The following is a 19,033-nucleotide window of genomic DNA, read 5'->3' as shown; positions in this document are numbered from 1 at the left end:
TGGGAGGCGGAGCCTTCACGCAAAGTCCAGGCCCCGCCTACCCGACGCCTTTCGCAGCGCCGCTAGCGATCTCTGCCCGGCAGAGGTCGCAGGCTCTGCGAACAGGTATCCCAGTTTCCGAGCGCTAGATCCAGCCGGCCTCCTAGTTCTCGCGAGAGAAAGCGCGAAGCCTGCCGGGAGGAACGCTAGGCCTTCCGTAAGTTGGCCCAAAATGGCAGACCTGGAGGAAGGGTTCACGTTGACTGCGGTACCCCTGGGTTCCGGGCCTGACGGACCCCTCGGAGTGGAGCAGAGCGACAAAACCGACCAGTTTCTAGTGACGGACAGCGGCAGGACCGTCATCCTCTATAAGGTGAGAGCGTTAGGATCGGAGTGCCCCCGCTGCCGTCCGTCCCTTTCTGAGCTCGGATCCCGAACCTCGGATTTCTCACAAATTCAGAAAGAGCTCGTGCAGCGGACTTATCGGAGAGCCGGCGTGGCCTCCTCGGGACGCTGAATGAGGTCTAGAACTTGACTGGGTTGTTTTCCCTGAGAGAGAGGCGTGTTTCCGAGTTGCAGGCGGCAGAGCGTTTACGTGCACGTGGGCTAGACTCGGAAAGGAAACCTGTATTTTCGCTTCGAATCTCCCGGAGATAGCCTTGCTAAGATCCCTTTCTGGGGCCTCTGTCACCCCAGGTGCCCGCTGAAGGGCTGAACGGAGATTGATTGGGTGGGAGATGTCACTGCCAGAATAATGCTTTAGCAGTGTATCCCTACACTTCTTACTCACTCATGAGGGAGAAAAGTTTTGTCTGTGTTTTGTTTTGGTTTTTTGCTTTGGGGGCAGCTTAGTGGGAATCCTGATTCTGAGGGACTTGTCGGTTGCCACCTGTGGTTCAACCTTTGAGTTCTGTGTTACTTTCCTTGAAGTCTACGGTATCTCCGCCCCCCTTTCAGCCTAGCCCAGGCAGTCCTCGACCCCTGGGCCACAGACTGGTTGGTGGCCTGTTAAGAACCAGATTGCATAGCAGGAGGTGAGCCAGCAGGCAGAGCTTCATCTGTATTTACAGCTGCGTCCCATCACTGGCATACCTGTCTGAGCTCTGCTTCCTGTCACGTCAGTGGTGGCATTAGATTGTCAAAGGAGCTTGAACAGTGCATGCCAGGGATCTGGTTGCACCCTCTTTATGAGAGTCATCCCGAAACTATCCCCCACCCCTGTCCATGGAATAACCTATCTTTCATGAAACCAGTCCCTGATGCCAAAAAGGCTGGAAAGTGCTGGCTTAGGTTGCTAAAGCGCACCTGAACTTTGCTTTTAGTGGTCGTGTAGAAAGTAATTGTATTTATGTGAGCTTGTGAACATAGTTTTCTCTGTCTTTAAGAAGCTCGCTATCTCAACATTGCCAATTATCAGAGAAAGGCAAACCGAAACCACCATGAGATATCACCTCGCACCTGTCGGAATGGTCGTCATCCAAAAGAACACAGCAAATGTTGGCGAGGATGTGGAGAAAAAAGAGCCCTTGTACCCGAGGAATGTAAATTAACACAAACAGTACGGAGAGTTCTCAGAAAACTGAAAGTTTTGTTGTCATTCATTCGCTCAGTCATGTCTGACTCTTTGCAACCCCATGGACTGCAGCACGCCAGGCTTCCCCGTCCTTCACCATCCCCGGAGTTACTCAGACTCATGTCCATTGAGTCAGTGATGCCGTTCAGCCACCTTGTCCTCTGTCATCCCCTTCTCCTCCTGCCTTTGATCTTTTCCAGCATCAGGGTCTTTTCTAATGAGTTGGCTCTTAGCATCAGGTGGCCAGGGTGTTGGAGTTTCAGCTTCAGCGTCAATCCTTCCAATGAATATTCAGGGTTGATTTCCTTTAGGATTGACTGGTTTGATCTCCTTGTAGTCCAAGGGACTCTCAAAAGCTTTTTCCAGCATCACAGTTCAAAAGCATCAAATCTGTGCTCTATCTGGCCCAATTCTCACATCCATACGTGACTGCTGGAAAAACCGTAGTTTTGACCATATGAACTTTGTCAGCAAAATGATGTCTGTGCTTTTTAATATACTGTCTAGCTTGGTCATAGCTTTTCTTCCAAGGAGCAAGTATCTTTTAATTTCATGGCTGCAGTCACCCTCTGCAGTGATTTTGAAGCCCAAGAAAATAAAATCTGTCACTGTTTCCATTGTTTCCCATCTATTTGCTATGAAGTGGTGGGACTGAATGCCATGATCTTCATTTTTGAATGATCAACATTCATTTCTGAATGTTGAGTTTTAAGCCAGCTTTTTCACTCTCCTCTTTCACTGTCATCAAGAGGCTCTTTAGTTCCTCTTTGCTTTCTGCCATAAGGATGTTGTCACCTGCATATCCGAGGTTATTGATATTTCTCCCAGCAATCTTGATTCCAGCTTGGCTTCATCCAGCCCAGCCTTCTTCATGATGTACTCTGCATATAAGTTAAATAAGCAGGGTGACAAAATATAGCCTTGACGTGCTCCTTTCCCAATTTGGAACCAGTCTGTTGTTCCATGTCCAGTTCTACCTGTTGCTTCTTGACTGGCATACAGGTTTCTCAGGAGGCAGATAAGGTGGTCTGGTACTCCCGTCTCTTTAAGAATTTTCCAGTTTGTTGTGGTCCACAGTCAGGCTTTGATGTAGTCAATGAAGCAGAAGTAGGTGTTTTTCTGGAACTCTAGCTTTTTCAATGATCCAGTGGATGTTGGCAATTTGATCTCTGGTACCTCTGCCTTTTCTAAATCCAGTTTGAATCTGGGAGCTCTCAGTTCATGTACTGTTGAAGCCTAGCTTGGAGAATTTTGAGCATTACCTTGCTAGCATGTGAAATGAGTGCAATCGTGTGGTAGTTTGAACATTTTTTGGCATTGCCCTTCTTTGGGATTGGAATGAAAACCTTTTCCAATCCTGTGGCCGCTGCTATTTTTTCCAAATTTGCTGGAAGTTTCTCAAAAAAAACAGTATGGAGATTTCTCAAAAAACTAAAGAATAGAATAGCTATATGACCCAGCAGTTTCACCCCTGGCTATTTATCTAAAAAACCCCAAAAACACTAACACAAAAAGATACATGCACCCTGGTGTATATAGCAGCAGCATTTTTACAATTGCCAAAATAAGGAAACATCCTCAGGGTCCATAAACAGATGAATGGATAAAGAAGTGTATTTATACATATGTACACACACACAATGGAATAATGTTCAGTTATAAAAAACAATATTTTGCCATTTGTAGCCAAAAAACAGGCTCCTCTGTCCATAGGATTCTCCAGGCAAGAATACTGAAGTGGATTGTGTGCCCTCCTCCAGGGAATCGTCCCAACCCAAGGATGGAACCTGTGTCTCTTAGGTCTCCTACCTCGGCAGGTGGATTCTTTACCCACTAGCCCCACTTGGGAAGCCCAGCATGCAGCAACGTGGATGGACTTGGGGTGCATTTCATTAAGTGAAATAAATCAGACAGAGAAAGGCAAATGCAATCTGATAGCACTAGGTCTGAAAACTACAACAAACTAGTGATGATAACAAAGAAAGCAGACACAGATGCAAAGAACAAACGAGAGGTCACCAGGGGGGAGAGGGAATGGAGGCGGGGCCAAATAGGGATGGGGGGTGTAAGAGAAAAAACTGTTACGTATAAAATTAACTGCAGGGATAGATTGTACAACATGGGAAATATAGCCAACGTTTTATAATAACTGTAAGTGGAGTACAGCCTTTAAATTGCTAATTACTATACTGTATACCTGTAACTTATATAATATTGTACAGCAATTATACTTCAATTTAAAAAGAAAGCTAGCTGCCTGCTTTGAAGTTTGGGGAACAGGTTGCCAACGGTTCCCTATACTGTTTTTTTGATGCTTCTGTTGATACCGTTGGTTTTTACCTGGCTGTCAAGGGGACCTTTTGTAGTGTTTGCATAGGAGTGGAGTGGCTGATTGGAATTGGCATTATTCCAGCTATCCTTACTTCGTTTCTCATGCCTCTGTTCCAAGAACACAATGGAATCAATTTTTTTTTAATGTACTAATATTGTTGATTATCAAAGTGTGTTGTTACTAATTTTGCATTTTGGAAACTTAGATTTTTCAGTTTAACTACTTTTAAGGTGTGGTAAAATACACATAACAAAATGTAATATCTTAATGACTGTAAGTGTACAGTTCAGGCTATTAAGTACATGCATTCACATGGTTGTGCAGTTGTCCTTACCATCCGTCTCCAGAACCCTTTTCATCTGACAGCTGAAACTCTATACCCATTTAACTCCCATTAAATTCCCAATTACCCCAACCCCAGACAACCATCATTCTACTTTCTGTTTTAAGTGGAATCCATATAATATTTGTCTTCTTGTTTTTTAATTTAGGAGCTTTATTAAATGCTGTCATTTTAATGATTTCTTCTTTTGTTTCTGTTGTAAATTTAGTTGCTTTAAAATCTGAAGCTGACTTTTTAAATATCATATGTTCATTTCATTAGGTTTCTGATCAGAAACCCCTGGGGAGCTGGTCAGTGAAACAAGGGCAAATTATAACATGTCCAGCTGTGTGCAACTTTCAAACTGGCGAGTATATTGTTGTACATGATAATAAGGTGAGTTTTCAAAGCTGTATAAGTGAACAAATCAAATGTTGATTTATTAACTGTTCATGTTATATGTAAATGGATATTGGAATGCTTTTTCTTTTTTAATTGTATGTTTTAATTTAAGGTCTTGAGAATATGGAATAATGAAGACGTCAACCTGGATAAAGTTTTTAAAGCAACAGTAAGTCTTTGGATCCAACATACTTATCTAGTTTATTGGTGAGATGGAATTATTTGTAATGTGGCAGTTATTAATCTTAAAGGGTCTGTGAACATGACATGAATGTTATAATCAAGTTTTCATTCTATTTATTGTATAGTATATCTTGGTAAAATGTCTCAATTTGAGTATGTTAGAAAATGTTATATGTTATTTTCATATGATATTGAAGTAATTTAAATAATTAATGAATGACACATTTATATAGTTATTTCCATGCACTTAAATGTTTGTGGTGTGTCCCTTGCAAGAACAAGTGAACTTGATTGTTCCCTTTCCCAAAATAGGTAGAACAGACTCTGCAAGTTCCATGCAGTTAGACATTTTAAGAGTGGCACATAATGAAATGAAAAGGCACTAACTGTGCCTTTTCTCCCAATGACCCCTAAGTATGTTAATTAACTTTTTCTTATAAAATGATGACCTTAAACTATGTCAATCTCAAAAGCTCATTCTGGTTTTAAGTGTCTAATTCTCAGTATAATTGGCACATTTGAGAAGTGGTTCACAATGGAGCTGATACCGTTTCAATGGCAGTTGTCACCTGGACCCTTGAAATGTCTAGCTAGATACGGGTGCTGCCTGTTGGCTCCAGTCTTTTTGTTTACCCTACAGCAACATGATCCTGAATTTTACACAACTTTTTTTTTTAATCCCGTGTATGGTGTTTTGGGATTGCAGGTCAGTGTTTTACATGGTGCATGTATTTATGTATGGCATCTGTCTTTTTCTAACACCAGAACAACTTATAACTCTGTATGAATGATTTGGTTTGTACTTCTCTTCGCCTCCAATTTTGAGAGACCCAGTTTGTGGCCTTACCTCCAGTATTTATAATGGAAAGATAAACAAAAAATGAATACAAGTTATTACTTTGGAGGGGAGCAGGGGAGAGAATAGAGAGTATGGGAGCAAAAGTTAGACTTCTAAATGTACTTTATATTGTAGATTTGACTTTGGAACCATACATAATTATTAAACAAAAGTGAATCAAAATAAGAATAAATCAGTACCTTAAAGATAAGCCTTCTCTAACTGTCCTTATTCTCTTAGGTGGCAATTGCATTATAATAAAAATTTAAATGTTTTTATGTTCTTCTAGTTGTCAGCTGAGGTGTATAGAATACATTCAATACAGGGAACAGAACCCTTGGTACTGTTCAAGGAAGGTGCAGTTCGTGGTTTAGAAGCTTTGCTTGCAGAGCCCCAGCAGAAAATTGAAACTGTTATCTCTGATGAAGAAGTGATTAAGTAAGTTCTAATACTTATAATTTTTACCAAAAGAAAATGCACTCTGGGGATTCCAGACTCACAGTTTCCAACTCAGGAGGCAAGAGTTCGATTACTGGTTGGGAAACTAAGATCCCACAAACCTTGGGGCACAGCCAAAATTTTTTTTAAATAAAAAACAAACCAACAACAAAAAAACTTGCTAAAAATCATCTGTAGAACCTTAGCCAAAATGACATCCTCCAAAAGCCTTTGGTGTGATAGCGATTGAGGAATCTCTGGCCAAATGAGTCCCGTCCTAATGACACAACTGGTCAGTCAGTTATTTGAACTTGAAGTGGTAATCCCGCAAGATTGGAATTTTCTGTCATATAGCCCTGACTGCAAGGTCAGAGCCCATTCCCTTGAAGAAATGTGCAGCTTGTTAGTGGAATCACAAGAGTGCTTTGGAACCTCCTCTTTTCCCAATTCTGGGATAAAACTGGGAGAATAACTCACTCAAGTGATAGAAGGAAATGTCCTGATTTCATATCTTTCCAATCCCCATTCTTTTATCACATTTCTTGTTTAATTAACTTGCTGCCCCTCCCGATGCACCTGATACAAACCAAATATCTAAAAGTCCAAGCAAAGACTTGCACGTAGTCAGTGAGCAGTGGGGATCCTGACCTGTTATATCTTTTTTAAGTCGCTCAGTCATGTCTGACTCTTTGTGACCCCATGGACTGTCCATGGAATTCTCTAGGCCAGCATACTGGAGTCAGTAGCCTTTCTCTTCTCCAGGGGATCTTCCCAACCCAGGGATTGAACCCAGGTCTCCTGCATTGCAGGCGGATTCTTAACCAGCTGAGCCACAAGAGAAGCCCAAGAATACTGGAGTGGGTAGCCTATCCCTTTTCCAGTGGATCTTCCCAACCCAAGGATCGAACCAGGGTCTCCTGCATTGCAAGCAGATTCTTTACCAACTGAGCTATCAGGGAATCTTAGACCTAATTAATGCCTCTGAAGTGTCAGCAACTGTATTTGGAGGAAATCTTTAGGGAAAAAGATACAGGTAAAAGGAATTATCTGGTGGTCCAGTGGTTAGGAGTCCATGCTTTCACTGCCGTGGGCCCAGGTTCAATCCTTGGTGGGAAAATAAGATCCCACAAGGCTTGCAGCACAGCCCCCCGCCCCCCACCCCCACCCCACCCCCCCGCCGCCAAAAAAAAAGCTACAGGTAGAGAATCTGGGTTCTAATCCCCACTTTGCCAGAAGATGGTTGTGCAGCTTTGGTTTCAGGCTGTTACCCTCCCTGTGCTTCAGTTCCCAACGTCACTTGGAAAAGACAGGTGAGATGCTAATATTTTCCTTAGAACACCAGTCCTCAAAATGACCCTGAAAAAACGAGACAGGTCAGAAAAGTTTGAGAAAACGTTGCATCTGGTCTCATACACCTTTAATTCATGCTATTATCTTTAAAGCTCTGGGAGCATTGGCAACTTGGATTTAATCCAGGAATGATTAACAGAGGAATGCCTCCTGGGTTCCTGTAGTAGATATTTTGAAACACCGAATTAAGTGTATTCTGCTCTCTCTCTGGCTCCGGAAACTAATTTTTAAAAAAAATCTCTTAAATTTAGATGAAGATGTGTTTCTGTCAACTGGTGATTTGGCATTTTATAATTTTTCTTTTTTTAGGTGGACAAAGTTTTTCATGGTATTTAGGCATCCTGTGCTAATTTTCATTACAGAAAAAGTAAGTGATATCTTTCATTCCTGGCCCATTTTGTGACATTTCAGAGTATGAGTTTTAAAACTAAAATTGGACTTTGATATTTCTTTCAGAAGACTTTGATATCTTTAAAATACTAAAAAGCCTATAGTGATAATTATTTCTATGCCTAAATTAAACATTTTTATAATGTCTAAGATTTAGTTGGACAAGAGGTTTTTAAGCATTCATTACAGTAATTACAGTGGGACAACAGCTGGTCTCAACAGTTAAATATAGTTGGTAAAAATGGGAATATTTTTAAAATAAAATAACCTTTTTTTTTTTTTGCAGCATGGAAACTACTTTGCTTATGTACAAAAGTTTAACTCACGTATCCTAAGCAAATACACGCTTTTACTTGGTCAAGAAGAAAAATGTGTTATACAGAGTTTTAGTACATCTGTAGGTCGGAAATTCATCTCTCTAATCTCATTAAGTAAGTATTTCTTTAAACTTTCAGAGTTTATAAATAAAAGTATCTTACAGGATAATATTTTTCTTTTAAGTTAGTCATTGGATTTTACAGTTTGCTATTGCAGTACTTGCCTTTCCATGCTTTTTAACAAGCATTTATGCCCTCACTTTTTGCATTTTGCCATGTGTAGTCATAGATGTCTGCAAGTCAGTAGTTCTCTTGCAGGTAATTTTTATGTCTTAAAATTTATCATAAGTAATAATAAAACACCAATAAAAAAGGGTAGATCACTTTTTATGGTAAGTCCAGGTTTTTTTATATATTGTAATTAACACCTAAGGTTGGTCTCCCTTTTTCTCTTTTCCAACCTTAAGATATAGTGTGCCCTTCTTTGAACAGTGATAGAGTCAAAAGGACACTGCTACTGCTAAGTCGCTTCAGTCGTGTCCGACTCTGCGCGACCCCATAGACGGCAGCCCACCAGGCTCCCCCATCCCTGGGATTCTCCAGGCAAGAACGCTGGAGTGGGCCGCCATTTCCTTCTCCAACGCATGAAAGTGAAAAGTGACACTAACAGAGCAGTATTGGGCTCAGCCTGCATTTTACAGTTTTTGTCATTGTTGTTGTTTTTATTGCTTTGGAATTTACCTTTACCTAATCCTCTAAGGTTTAATCTCAGTCTTATGTATCTAGGAGGGGAAATGCCTTTGCAATAATTCTCTCCCCCCATTTATGGCTTCTTTTGAAGTTGTTTTGAAAAGGTTAAGGGGGAAAAAGCAAGAGCAGTATTTAGGAAGCATTTCCTATTATCACAATTTCAAATCTTCGTGAAGTTTTTCAATGTGCAGATTTTTACAGTGGCTGTTAAGAAAAAGGCTCCTATCATTTATCATGTCTAGAGGATCGTTGGAATTGCTTACTATCTTTGCTCAAGAGGAACAGGTTTTGTTAAAGTTTGGCTTATAGGACATATTTTTTGTTGAACAGAAGTTTGTGACTTATGTTTCACCTTTTGAACATTGAAGTAAAGGAGTCTGAACCAAAGGATCATAAAATCTTCATATAACATAGCCAGAACCATGGGAAATCGCCAACAGTTGACCTGCAAAACCCAGCCAATTTTACAGGGTTTTCAGAGTGATGGAGTAATAAGAAATGTAATGTTCAGACCAGATGCTAACTAATCAGAGATGTAGCCATTTACTGACTGGGTTGTCTATATTCATGGCCATCTCCTCGTATTTTAAGTTATTACAGATACTTCAAATTTTCATTTCAGGGTGTTATGCCATTTCTTACTGACATTTTTAATATTTCTTCTTCCTCAACTTTAAGTTTGTAGTATAATCTTGATAGGAAACTATAGAGTAATGCAGTTGTTAGATTTGTTTATTTTTCTGGTTAAATCCTCTATCACACTGGTAAAATCTTACAAACAACTTAGTACATTTAGCTATAATAGGTATGGAACTATCCTTATCCAATAATGAGCAATAAATACCTGTTTTCAACAGGCTCTGATGGATGTGTATATGAAGCCTTGATACCAATACATCCAAGTGAACCCGAAAAAAAGCAGAGGTTAGTTCAGTCGCAGTTGCTCAAGTCTGTGGTGTCTGGCGGTGCTCGAAGTGGTGCTGCCCTCAGCATCCTGGATCAAGATCACATAGCAGTCCTGGGAGCACCACGGCCAGCTTCTAAGGGTAACTGAAGTTCCATCGGTTACGAAGTCCTTTGGATTTTTTCCATCAAAGTGTACCTTTTAGTCTCTTCTTTCTTGTTCATTTATTTATTACCACCCAAAATCATTCTCTTTCCCACTGTAGCCTCTTAATTCTTGAATAGGTCTTTGACTTCATCTTACCTTGATCAATTTCTCTAAAACATTTCCTCATATCACTCACTACCTGAATAGACATTTTTCCAAAGAAGAAATGCAGATAGCCAGTGTGCACATGAAAAGATGCTCAGCATTGCTATCATCAGGAAACGCAAACCAAAATCACAGTGAGATACCACCTCAGACCTGTCATCAAATAACACATGTTGGCAAGGATGTGGAGAGAAGGGAAGCCTCATACTCTGTTGGTAAGAATGTAAATTGATGCAGCCACTGTGGAAAACAGTATAGAATTTCTCAAAAAAGCTAAAAGTAGAACTACCATATAACCGAGCAATTCCACTCCTAGGTATATATCCAAAAAAAGCAAAAACTAGTTCAGAAAAAACCTTGGACCCAAATGTTCATAGAAGCATTATTTACAGTTGCCAAGATATGAAAGCAACCTAAGTGTCTGTCAACAGGTGAGTAGATAAAGTGATGTGTGTGTGTATATCCATATATAGACATATGTGTATATATATATATGCATATGTATATATACACACAATGAAATACTACTCAGCCATTAAAAAGAATGAAAATTTTGCCATTCACAGCAACATGGATGGACTGGGAGGGCATTAATGAAATAAGTCAGAAAGACAAATTCTGTATGACATCACTTATGTGTGAAATCTAAGAAGGACAACAAGCTAGTGAAGATAACAAAGGAAGCAGAGTCACAGATACAGAGAGCAAACTAGTGGTACCTGTGGCGAAAGCGGGGGCAGGCAGAATAGGATAGAGGAGTGAGAGGCACAAAGACTGTATAACATAACCTTCAAGAATATGTTGTTCAACATGGGAATATAGCCACTATTTTATAATAACTAAATTGTGAGTCACTATATTGTATACCTGTAACTCATATAATATTGTACAGCAAGTATACTTCAATAGAAAATTAATTAAAAATTAATTTAAAAACTTTTTTTTCTTAGAGCAGTTTAATGTTCACAGCCAAATTGAGGGAAAGATACACAGATTCCCATATACCTCCTCCCTGCACGTGTCCACTTCTTACCATGAGATCTCACATCTTTGATTTTCTATCTTCATTACTCATTTTTATACTTACTAAAGTAAGACTTTTGTGTTTAACTTTCCGCCTTCCCCATCAACCCACCCCCTGCTCCGCATCATATACTTATACTTGGAAAACTTTGGAATGTGTATGTCTTACCTTATAGAGTGCCTCTCTGTATGGAATACAAAATTTCAAACGCTACAGACTTCAAAAGAGTTACCACAGGGGACCAGCGGACAAGTAAGTTTTTTTCACCTTGGCTTTTTTTCTTTTAAATATAATTATTTTTGTGTTTGCTAGATATATTGTAAGGGAAGAGACCGCTACAGATCTAAATATTTGTCAGTTTTTGATTAAAATAAATTAAGAAATATTTAATTTTCTACCTACAAGATTATACTTAATTTGGCTATTGTTTTAACCGTTTCCTTACACTGGTCACTTTCAAAAGACTAAATTAGAAGCTAATTTTAGATCAGGAGAGAACAATTACCTAGTTAATAAAACTTTGAAATCTCGCTTTTGTTTGATCTTTTACTTTCATATTTTGAACTATATCTGAGGGCTGCTACTTTGCCTAATAAATTAGTCTTTTAAATTACATGGTAAACATATCATGGAATTACATAAGAATACTTAAAAGAATTAAAGTTTAAACTGACCAGACGAAATTATCTGAGGCAAAGGTCCTTGTCTTTCTTGTTCTTCATCGTATCTCCAGTGCCTAACAGGTTGGCTCAATAAGTACTGGTTGCCCAGTGAATGGATATTCACTCAAATCAAGATATAAGATATATGTAAATCAAGATATAGGACATTGTTGATCATTGTAATTAGAGGATAAGGAGACTAGATTTCTCAGCATAGAATGCTGATTTTATATTTAAACAGAATTAACACTTCACAATTCTGCTGTTCTAACAGACTTCACTTTTTTTTCCCAGACTTCACTTTTGATTTCACGTGAGCTTTTTATTCCTATAACCTATCTCATTTTTACAATTTTATAATTGAGATCATGAGATAGAAATAATATTAAATTCTACTTTTTTCTTTTTAGTACATCAAAACAGTTTGCTTATGTTATCGTAGCCTTTGTGAGTTTCATGTTAACAGATGTGTAGTAGTGGCTATATTTATTTTAAACAGTTCATTGGTTTTAAATATATGTATTAATCAGATTTTTATGAGTTGAAAGAAAATATTCTCTAAATTATGCTCTATTCACACATGGGCAAAAATGAGAGCTTTGTAAACCTACCTCTATTAATGAATTGAACGTGTGAGATTATTCTAGAAAGTTATTTACCTTTGCCTTATCCTTTTTTGTCATACTAAGATTCCTTACACCACAAGTTACTGTTTTATGTTATATGGCTCTGTTGAATCAGATCTTAGAAAAAGGGTTTCTTACATTTTTGATAACTTTTTTTTTTTTGACAACTTCTTTTTTTGTAGCTCTGGTATTATGGGGAAAATCTGTTTATGCTACATGGAAAGTTTCTAACTGTAATTCCATACAAGTGTGAAGTGTCATCATTGGCAGGTGCTCTTGGAAAACTCAAACATAGTCAAGATCCAGGTAGGAACTTAAATGTTTGTTTTATTAACTGCAGGCCATTGTATAAACTTCTAGTTGGATATGTAGGTTTTCACAGCTCCCAGTTTGCATAATCTGTTCTTAATGTTGAGCCACTGTTCATTCACATTTCATTGGTCTAGGGAGATACATTGAGAACAGTCCACGTTGCAGGTATGCTGCAGGCTGAAGAGCGACACTGTGTTTTAAACAGCAGTGTTCAGACTTTAGGGGTAATCGGAAAGTCCTGCAGACAAAATCAGTGATGCTTTTTCCTCCCTGGTTCATCAGTAGCATCATCTGTCGGCTTAATGTTCGTGGGCACATGGCCTTTAGGATATTTACTGATCTGTTATTGGTAGAATGAAATGGACGATAAAGCCTCTCTTGAACTGTGCCGGAGTGGTTGTTTTTTTAATGTTCTTTGATTGATTGGCTGAGTAAATATCAATAGGTCAAAAAATTCCAGAATTGTATGTTTTATATTTTCTTAGGCACCCATGTCACACCTCATTTTGTAAACTGGGAAACATCACAGGGATGTGAACTTGGATCTCAGAACTCAGAGCAGTCAAAGAGAATTGTAAGTTTGGTAGTTTAAATAGAAATCTTAGTACAAATGTTTGATTGGAAGCTTGAACCCTAACAGCCTTATTTAAAAGTGACATGTCATCTAGTAGTTTTTTAGGCATGTGTAGAAGACCCAACTGTAAAAACAGACCAATTTGCAATTAGTAATAATACCTTCCTGAGCATAGTGATTTTATTTTATTTATTAAAAAATGAAAACCTTAAACTCTTCAAGATATTTAAGTTAAAATTTGAAATAGACCCACTTTTCACTTTAAAAAAACTAAACCCTAAAAAAATTTGTGATTAGAGCAAAAGTGTCCCAGTCTCTTTGGGACATTTATTTTCTTCTAAATGTCTGTTGGCTCTTCTGTATCACTTTTGAGATCCTAATCAATTTACTGAATTCCAGTTAAGGAGAAGAAAAATTCAAGTGAGTGTACAGCCAGAGGTTCCTGCATCCACACAACTCTTAGCAACCATACAGGTAAATTTTAAAATATTAGAAATACGGAAAATCAATTCATGGTTAAAAGAAATGCCATGTACTTTTTATCTAGCTTCCTTTTGTGATCATTTTTAGAGCTATGGCTAACATTTGTCTGGTACGTTGAGGTTATCAGAGTGATACTTTGACTCGCACCAAGCATTTTGTGAGTTTAATGTGATGGTGGTGGCCTCTTATCTCATTCAATTTTGCATTGAATGTTTGTAATTTAGTTTCTTAGAAGTTTTGATGTCTAAATCCTTGTGGTTTTTGTTTTTTTCCTTGCATTTTGTCTTTGTGCAGTAAATTGTCATATCAACTCCAGTTTCACAAGAATACATGAATGCTGTTAGTGATTTAAGAAAATGTTGAGCTAGGAACTTTCAAGTACAGAGTGACATTTATTAATTGGTACCATACTAAACTGTTTACTTTTGCCCTTCCAGAAAGATTCGGAAAAACATATCGAAGTAGAACTACGTAAGTTTTTGGCTACTAAGCGGACCCCTGACTTTCATACCATTATTGGGGATGTAGTAATAGGACTTCTGGGAAGATGTAAAGCAGAGCCATCATTTTATCCCCGCAACTGTCTGATGCAGCTTGTCCAAACACACGTGCTTTCTTACAGGTAAATATTTCTGCGGTTTTTACAGTTCAGATTTTCATACTCTAAAAAAGCCTTGTAAATTTTTTGCAGTTAAGAGTTCCTTAATATATAAAAGTAATTTGCGTTTTTGGCCTCAGCCTGTGCCCTGGCTTGATGGAGGTTGCCTTAGAAAAGACCGATGTGCAGATCCTGCAGCTCTGCCTGCAGCAGCTCCCTGACATCCCTGAGTCAGTCACCTGCGCTTGCCTAAAAGTTTTCTTGAGGTGAGTTAGAAGCTGATGGTCCTTTTCTTTCACTGCCCCCCCCCCCTTTTTTTTTAAAGCCGCACCACATGGCGCGCAGGATCTTAGTTTGCCAACCAGGGATGGAATCCATGCCCCCTGCAGTGGAAGCATGGCATCCTAACCACTGGGTCCCTGCAGAATTCCCTTTCACCGCTTTTCTAATCTATTGTATTTTTTGACTTCTAAAACTTTGAAAATGAAAATTTTGCCAGTAAATTCAAGTATTGATAAGAATTATTTCCTGCTTTCAATTAACATGATAGCATTGGTGATGACACTCTTCAAGACGCAGATATCAATATGGAGTCAGTTTCTGACTACATGGATCCTGTACAAGATGGGGAAAAGGAAGAACAAACTACATTTCTTCAGAATGGCTTCAATGCTGAGGAAGATGACTGTGACAGCTGTGCTCAGAAGTCGAAGGAGAAGCCTCAGGCCACAGCAGACGAGAGCGCTTCGTGCCCCCTTACCCCGAAAAGAGCAGCACTATTGTGTCCTTTGAAACAGTTTCCCTTGTATTGTCTCTTTCCCAGGAATGTAATCAATGCCAAGCAAAAACTAAGGGGTAGTTAGATAGTTTAAAGTGGGGTTTTTTTTCTTTCTTTTTTTTTTTCCAGATTCTGCTTGAAAATGGACTCCATTCAATATTGTGTTTAAACAGTTTACTTAAACTTTATTATTTAAGAAGCTGTACTAAGATAGAATCTTTGTCAGTTCTAAAAACTAGCGTATTGAATAAATACCAGTTATTTATAACAGTGAAGCATACGAGATGATCTCTAGTGATGAGAATGTTCAGTGATAGAGCTCTTCTAGAAAAGTAGAACTTCTGTATCCATTTAGAAAAAATGTCACTGGGGAAGAGAGTTACTCATAATTTCAGTTGAAAAGCCTTTATTTGTTGAAGTAAGATTTTCCTTTATTCCTAAGTAGAAATGCAATTCTTCGCTCAGCATACAGTGAGACTTTTCTTCTGCCTCATTTGAAGGACATCCCAGCGCAGCACAGCACTGTGAGTGTTCGTACAGGTCATACAGGATTTTATTTCTGTATTAAATGTTGCTGTTTAACACTACCCAGCTTTTAGAGCATTCAAGAGGTTGTAGAGTTCTTTCATCTGAGTAAGAGATTTCCCAGCCCTCAAGGTGAAAAATTGTGCCTAGGAGACTAGATTGATCTGGGGGAGGCAGAGTTTGGCATGATGCTGGTGCCAAACTGGAAGTCCAGGTTCATCCATCTAAGTTACAGTTGAGTAGAAACTAAAAGGACTTCCCTGGTGGCCCAGATAGTAAAGAATACGCCTGGAATATGGAAGACCTGGGTTCGATCCCAAGGTTGGAAAGATCCCCTGGAGAAGGGAATGGCAATCCACTCCAGTATGCTTGCCTGCAGAATCCCCATGGACAGAGGAGCCTGGCGGGCTGCAGTCTGTGGGGTCGCAAAGAGTTGCACATGACTGAGCGGCTAAGCACGGCAAGCACAGCACAGAAGCTAAAAAGCATCGCCCAGAGAAGGAGTCTCTCTTCTCCACTTACTATTTGCAAAGAAAATAAGCCCTTCACCCACCTCTCCCAAACCAAATGAACTCCTCTTTGACAGCAGAAAGTGCATTCGATTTGTTTTTTGTGTCCTTGATGTCTATAGCATGTTTGTTTGATGTATGGTTTATTTCAGTAGCCTCTTAAAATTCTTTCCAGTCTCTTTGTTAGCTTTTTATAGAGAAAAATTTTCTATGTAAGTGATTGTCCTTTTTTCCATCTGCCCAGCTGTTTCTCCAGTATTTGTATTTCCTTTATGTGAAGTGTAGTGAAAATGCTACAATGACTCTTCCTGGAACACACCCTCCAACCTTGAACCAGGTGAGATAATCTTTTTACTTTGATCTGGTGCTGGGAAGAATGATAAATCTTTAGAACTTAAATTCTGATTCTTTATTGTGATCCTTTCCAAGCATTTCCTCACCTTCACTGGGAGAGGGTGATAATAAGTGTCCTCTGAATAGTCTATTCCTAGTCCCTCTTAAAGATAAGTAATACTCAGAGTTGCTTTTAGTCTGGAAATTTTCTGTCTTTACACTAACTTATCTTTCTTGTATCTTTCTGACATAAATTAGATCATAAGGTACAAGCTGTTCTGCGGTTTGGGTTTTTCATTCAGTACTACGCTTTGTGCATTTTCTGGATCAAGATACATATACCTGCACACCACTTGATTTCATAGAAAATCTTAATTTGTTAGTCCCCTGTTGATGAGCGTTTAAATTGTTAACAGTTTTTTGCTATTATAAATGAACCTTCAGTGAGCATCTTTATACAGATATTCTTACATGTTATGAGAGAACACCTACTGGGTTGATTCTCATTAGTGAAATTACTGGATAAAGGGTACATGCATTTTTAGTTTTGAACATGCCAGGCTACCTTTGCAAGTGTTGTGACAAGAGGTACTATGGCCACAAAGGTCCGAGACTGTACTCTTTGCCAATCGGTAGGTAACAAATGGGTGTTTTAATTTGCATTTCTTTGGTAGTGAGAAAGAGACCATCAGTTCTTGCCCATTTATGCTCCTTTTTGTGCACTGCCTAATCAGATTCTTTGTCCATTTTTCCATTGTATTTTCTGTCTTTTTCATTTTAACTTGTAAATTATTTATTGTATATTGAGATACTCATCTATTTCTGTCAAAGTATTACAAATACTTATTTCCTATCACTGTCTTTTTACTTTCTTTAATGTAATTTCTACCATAGATGAGTTTTTAATTTTCATACTGTTAAAATTGTTGAGCTTTTCCTTTGTGGCTTCTTCTTGGCCGTGTCATGCTTAAGGCCCTTCCCACTCTGAGTATAAGAATAGCCACTGTGTGTTTTTCCATAATAAATTTATTTTCTTTTTCTGTGTTTAACGCTTTGATACATATAAAATTTGTTTTGATGTAGAGGGTATACAGGGATCTGCCTTCCTCCCTCCCGCAAATGGATAATTGATTTCCTTAATGCTTTTTCATGAGTGATATTTTCATGTTAACAACACCATTTGAAGATGTAGGCTACATAGGATACTTAAGTAAGTGTAAAGTAATTTTATTTTAGTTCTTGGCCATTCATCTATAATACATGACACCGTATTTTTACATCATAATGTATGTAATATATTTCAGAATAGGAGATGAGTGGGCTCTTTTTTTTATAGCTGCCAGTAGTTAATCAAAAAAATTTTTTTAATAAAATATGCTCACTCTCCCTTGGATTAAATATCACAGTGGCTTTCTTTTTACTGACTTATCTGATGGAAAAGACACAATTATGCTTATAAAATGGTAAATATGAAAGCAGAAAAGAGCCTTTTTAGATTGCTTAGAAATTCCTTCATCTCTAAAATGTTCAGACTTCTGTAAAGAAAGCTTATTTTTCTTATAACTGCTTGATATAATCATAGACTTTGTAAAATCTTAACTTCCCTTTTCGCTGTTTATCTTCAGATTATGGATTGGATATGTCTACTTCTGGATGCTAATTTTACTGTTGTGGTAATGATACCAGAAGCAAAAAGGCTACTGTTAAGTCTTTACAAATTTGTGAAATCCCAGGTATGTAATTATTTTATATATACTGGATTCTGTTTGTAACCATGAAGCATTATTATTAAAGTTTTTCTTGGAATAGCTCTAAGAAATTGTGGAGGATTCATTTATATGTACAAGTTATGCTAAAAATTTATTTTGGAATTTTTTTCTTTAGATAAGCATTTGTTCTGAGCTCAACAAGATTGAAGTAAGTTTTCGTGAGCTACAGAAATTAAATCAAGAAAAGAATAATAGAGAATTATACTCAATTGAAGTGCTGGAACTCTTCTGATATTGCTAGTTTTCCTTCATAGACATTTTATGAAGCTCTTTTTTCTGGATTCTTCCTACTCAGCCAGGCAAGAGATGTGTTTTTTTTGACTCTCTCTTTGATGACAAGACAAATACATGTGAAAGTACCTAGACCTTCACTTACTGATGCTCCTAGGTGGAACTGCAGGTTTCACGTGAACCTCTTCTAGGTTATGGACATTGGCGGGGTGAGATTCTCAAACTTTTTAAAATATGGAACTGAGCTGCTTTTAAGTAAACTTATTTGTGTATTGATAAAAGTTTAATTTCTTACCACCTGTTTGAATAGTTCTTTTAATAAAAAAAATTACCATTGGAGAAACAGTAATACTAGGAAAAATATAGTTTTATCAGAGTCAGAAGCTGTCTGGCCTCATCTGCATTCATAGGGGAGAGAAGAAGGCAGTTCCATGGGCAGGCTGGGGAGGGGCCTTGTACACACATGCGCTTATCTCCTGCCATCTTCTCCAGATCTTTACCTAGTTGTACCACCTTACA

General features: G+C 38.3%; 1 protein-coding gene across 1 annotated transcript; it reads left to right on the top strand.

Moving 5' to 3' along the window:
- The first annotated feature begins 202 nt into the window (after positions 1-202).
- NOL11 (nucleolar protein 11) lies at positions 203-18,801 on the top strand. The gene is made up of 18 exons (XM_052658091.1): positions 203-352; positions 4,489-4,602; positions 4,721-4,777; positions 5,919-6,067; positions 7,727-7,784; positions 8,094-8,238; positions 9,732-9,920; positions 11,290-11,366; positions 12,585-12,708; positions 13,200-13,288; positions 13,688-13,762; positions 14,209-14,393; positions 14,510-14,635; positions 14,920-15,150; positions 15,593-15,671; positions 16,426-16,518; positions 18,140-18,247; positions 18,399-18,801. The coding sequence occupies exons 1-18, from the start codon at positions 212-214 to the stop codon at positions 18,513-18,515; spliced, it is 2,157 nt and encodes a 718-aa protein (XP_052514051.1). The 5' UTR covers positions 203-211; the 3' UTR covers positions 18,516-18,801.
- The last annotated feature ends 232 nt before the right edge of the window (positions 18,802-19,033 follow it).

This window comes from Budorcas taxicolor, chromosome 19, assembly GCF_023091745.1.
Source record: "Budorcas taxicolor isolate Tak-1 chromosome 19, Takin1.1, whole genome shotgun sequence".
NCBI lineage: Eukaryota > Metazoa > Chordata > Mammalia > Artiodactyla > Bovidae > Budorcas > Budorcas taxicolor.
This window is presented reverse-complemented; position numbering and strand designations above follow the sequence as displayed.

Bases quoted from the DNA above. Each gene is read 5' to 3' on its own strand.
- NOL11 (XM_052658091.1), top strand. From the start codon at position 212: ATGGCAGACCTGGAGGAAGGGTTCACGTTGACTGCGGTACCCCTGGGT. The intron at 11,367-12,584 runs GTAAGTTTTTTT...CTTTTTTTGTAG, and splicing joins CACAGGGGACCAGCGGACAA to CTCTGGTATTATGGGGAAAA. The intron at 14,636-14,919 runs GTGAGTTAGAAG...TTAACATGATAG, and splicing joins TGCCTAAAAGTTTTCTTGAG to CATTGGTGATGACACTCTTC.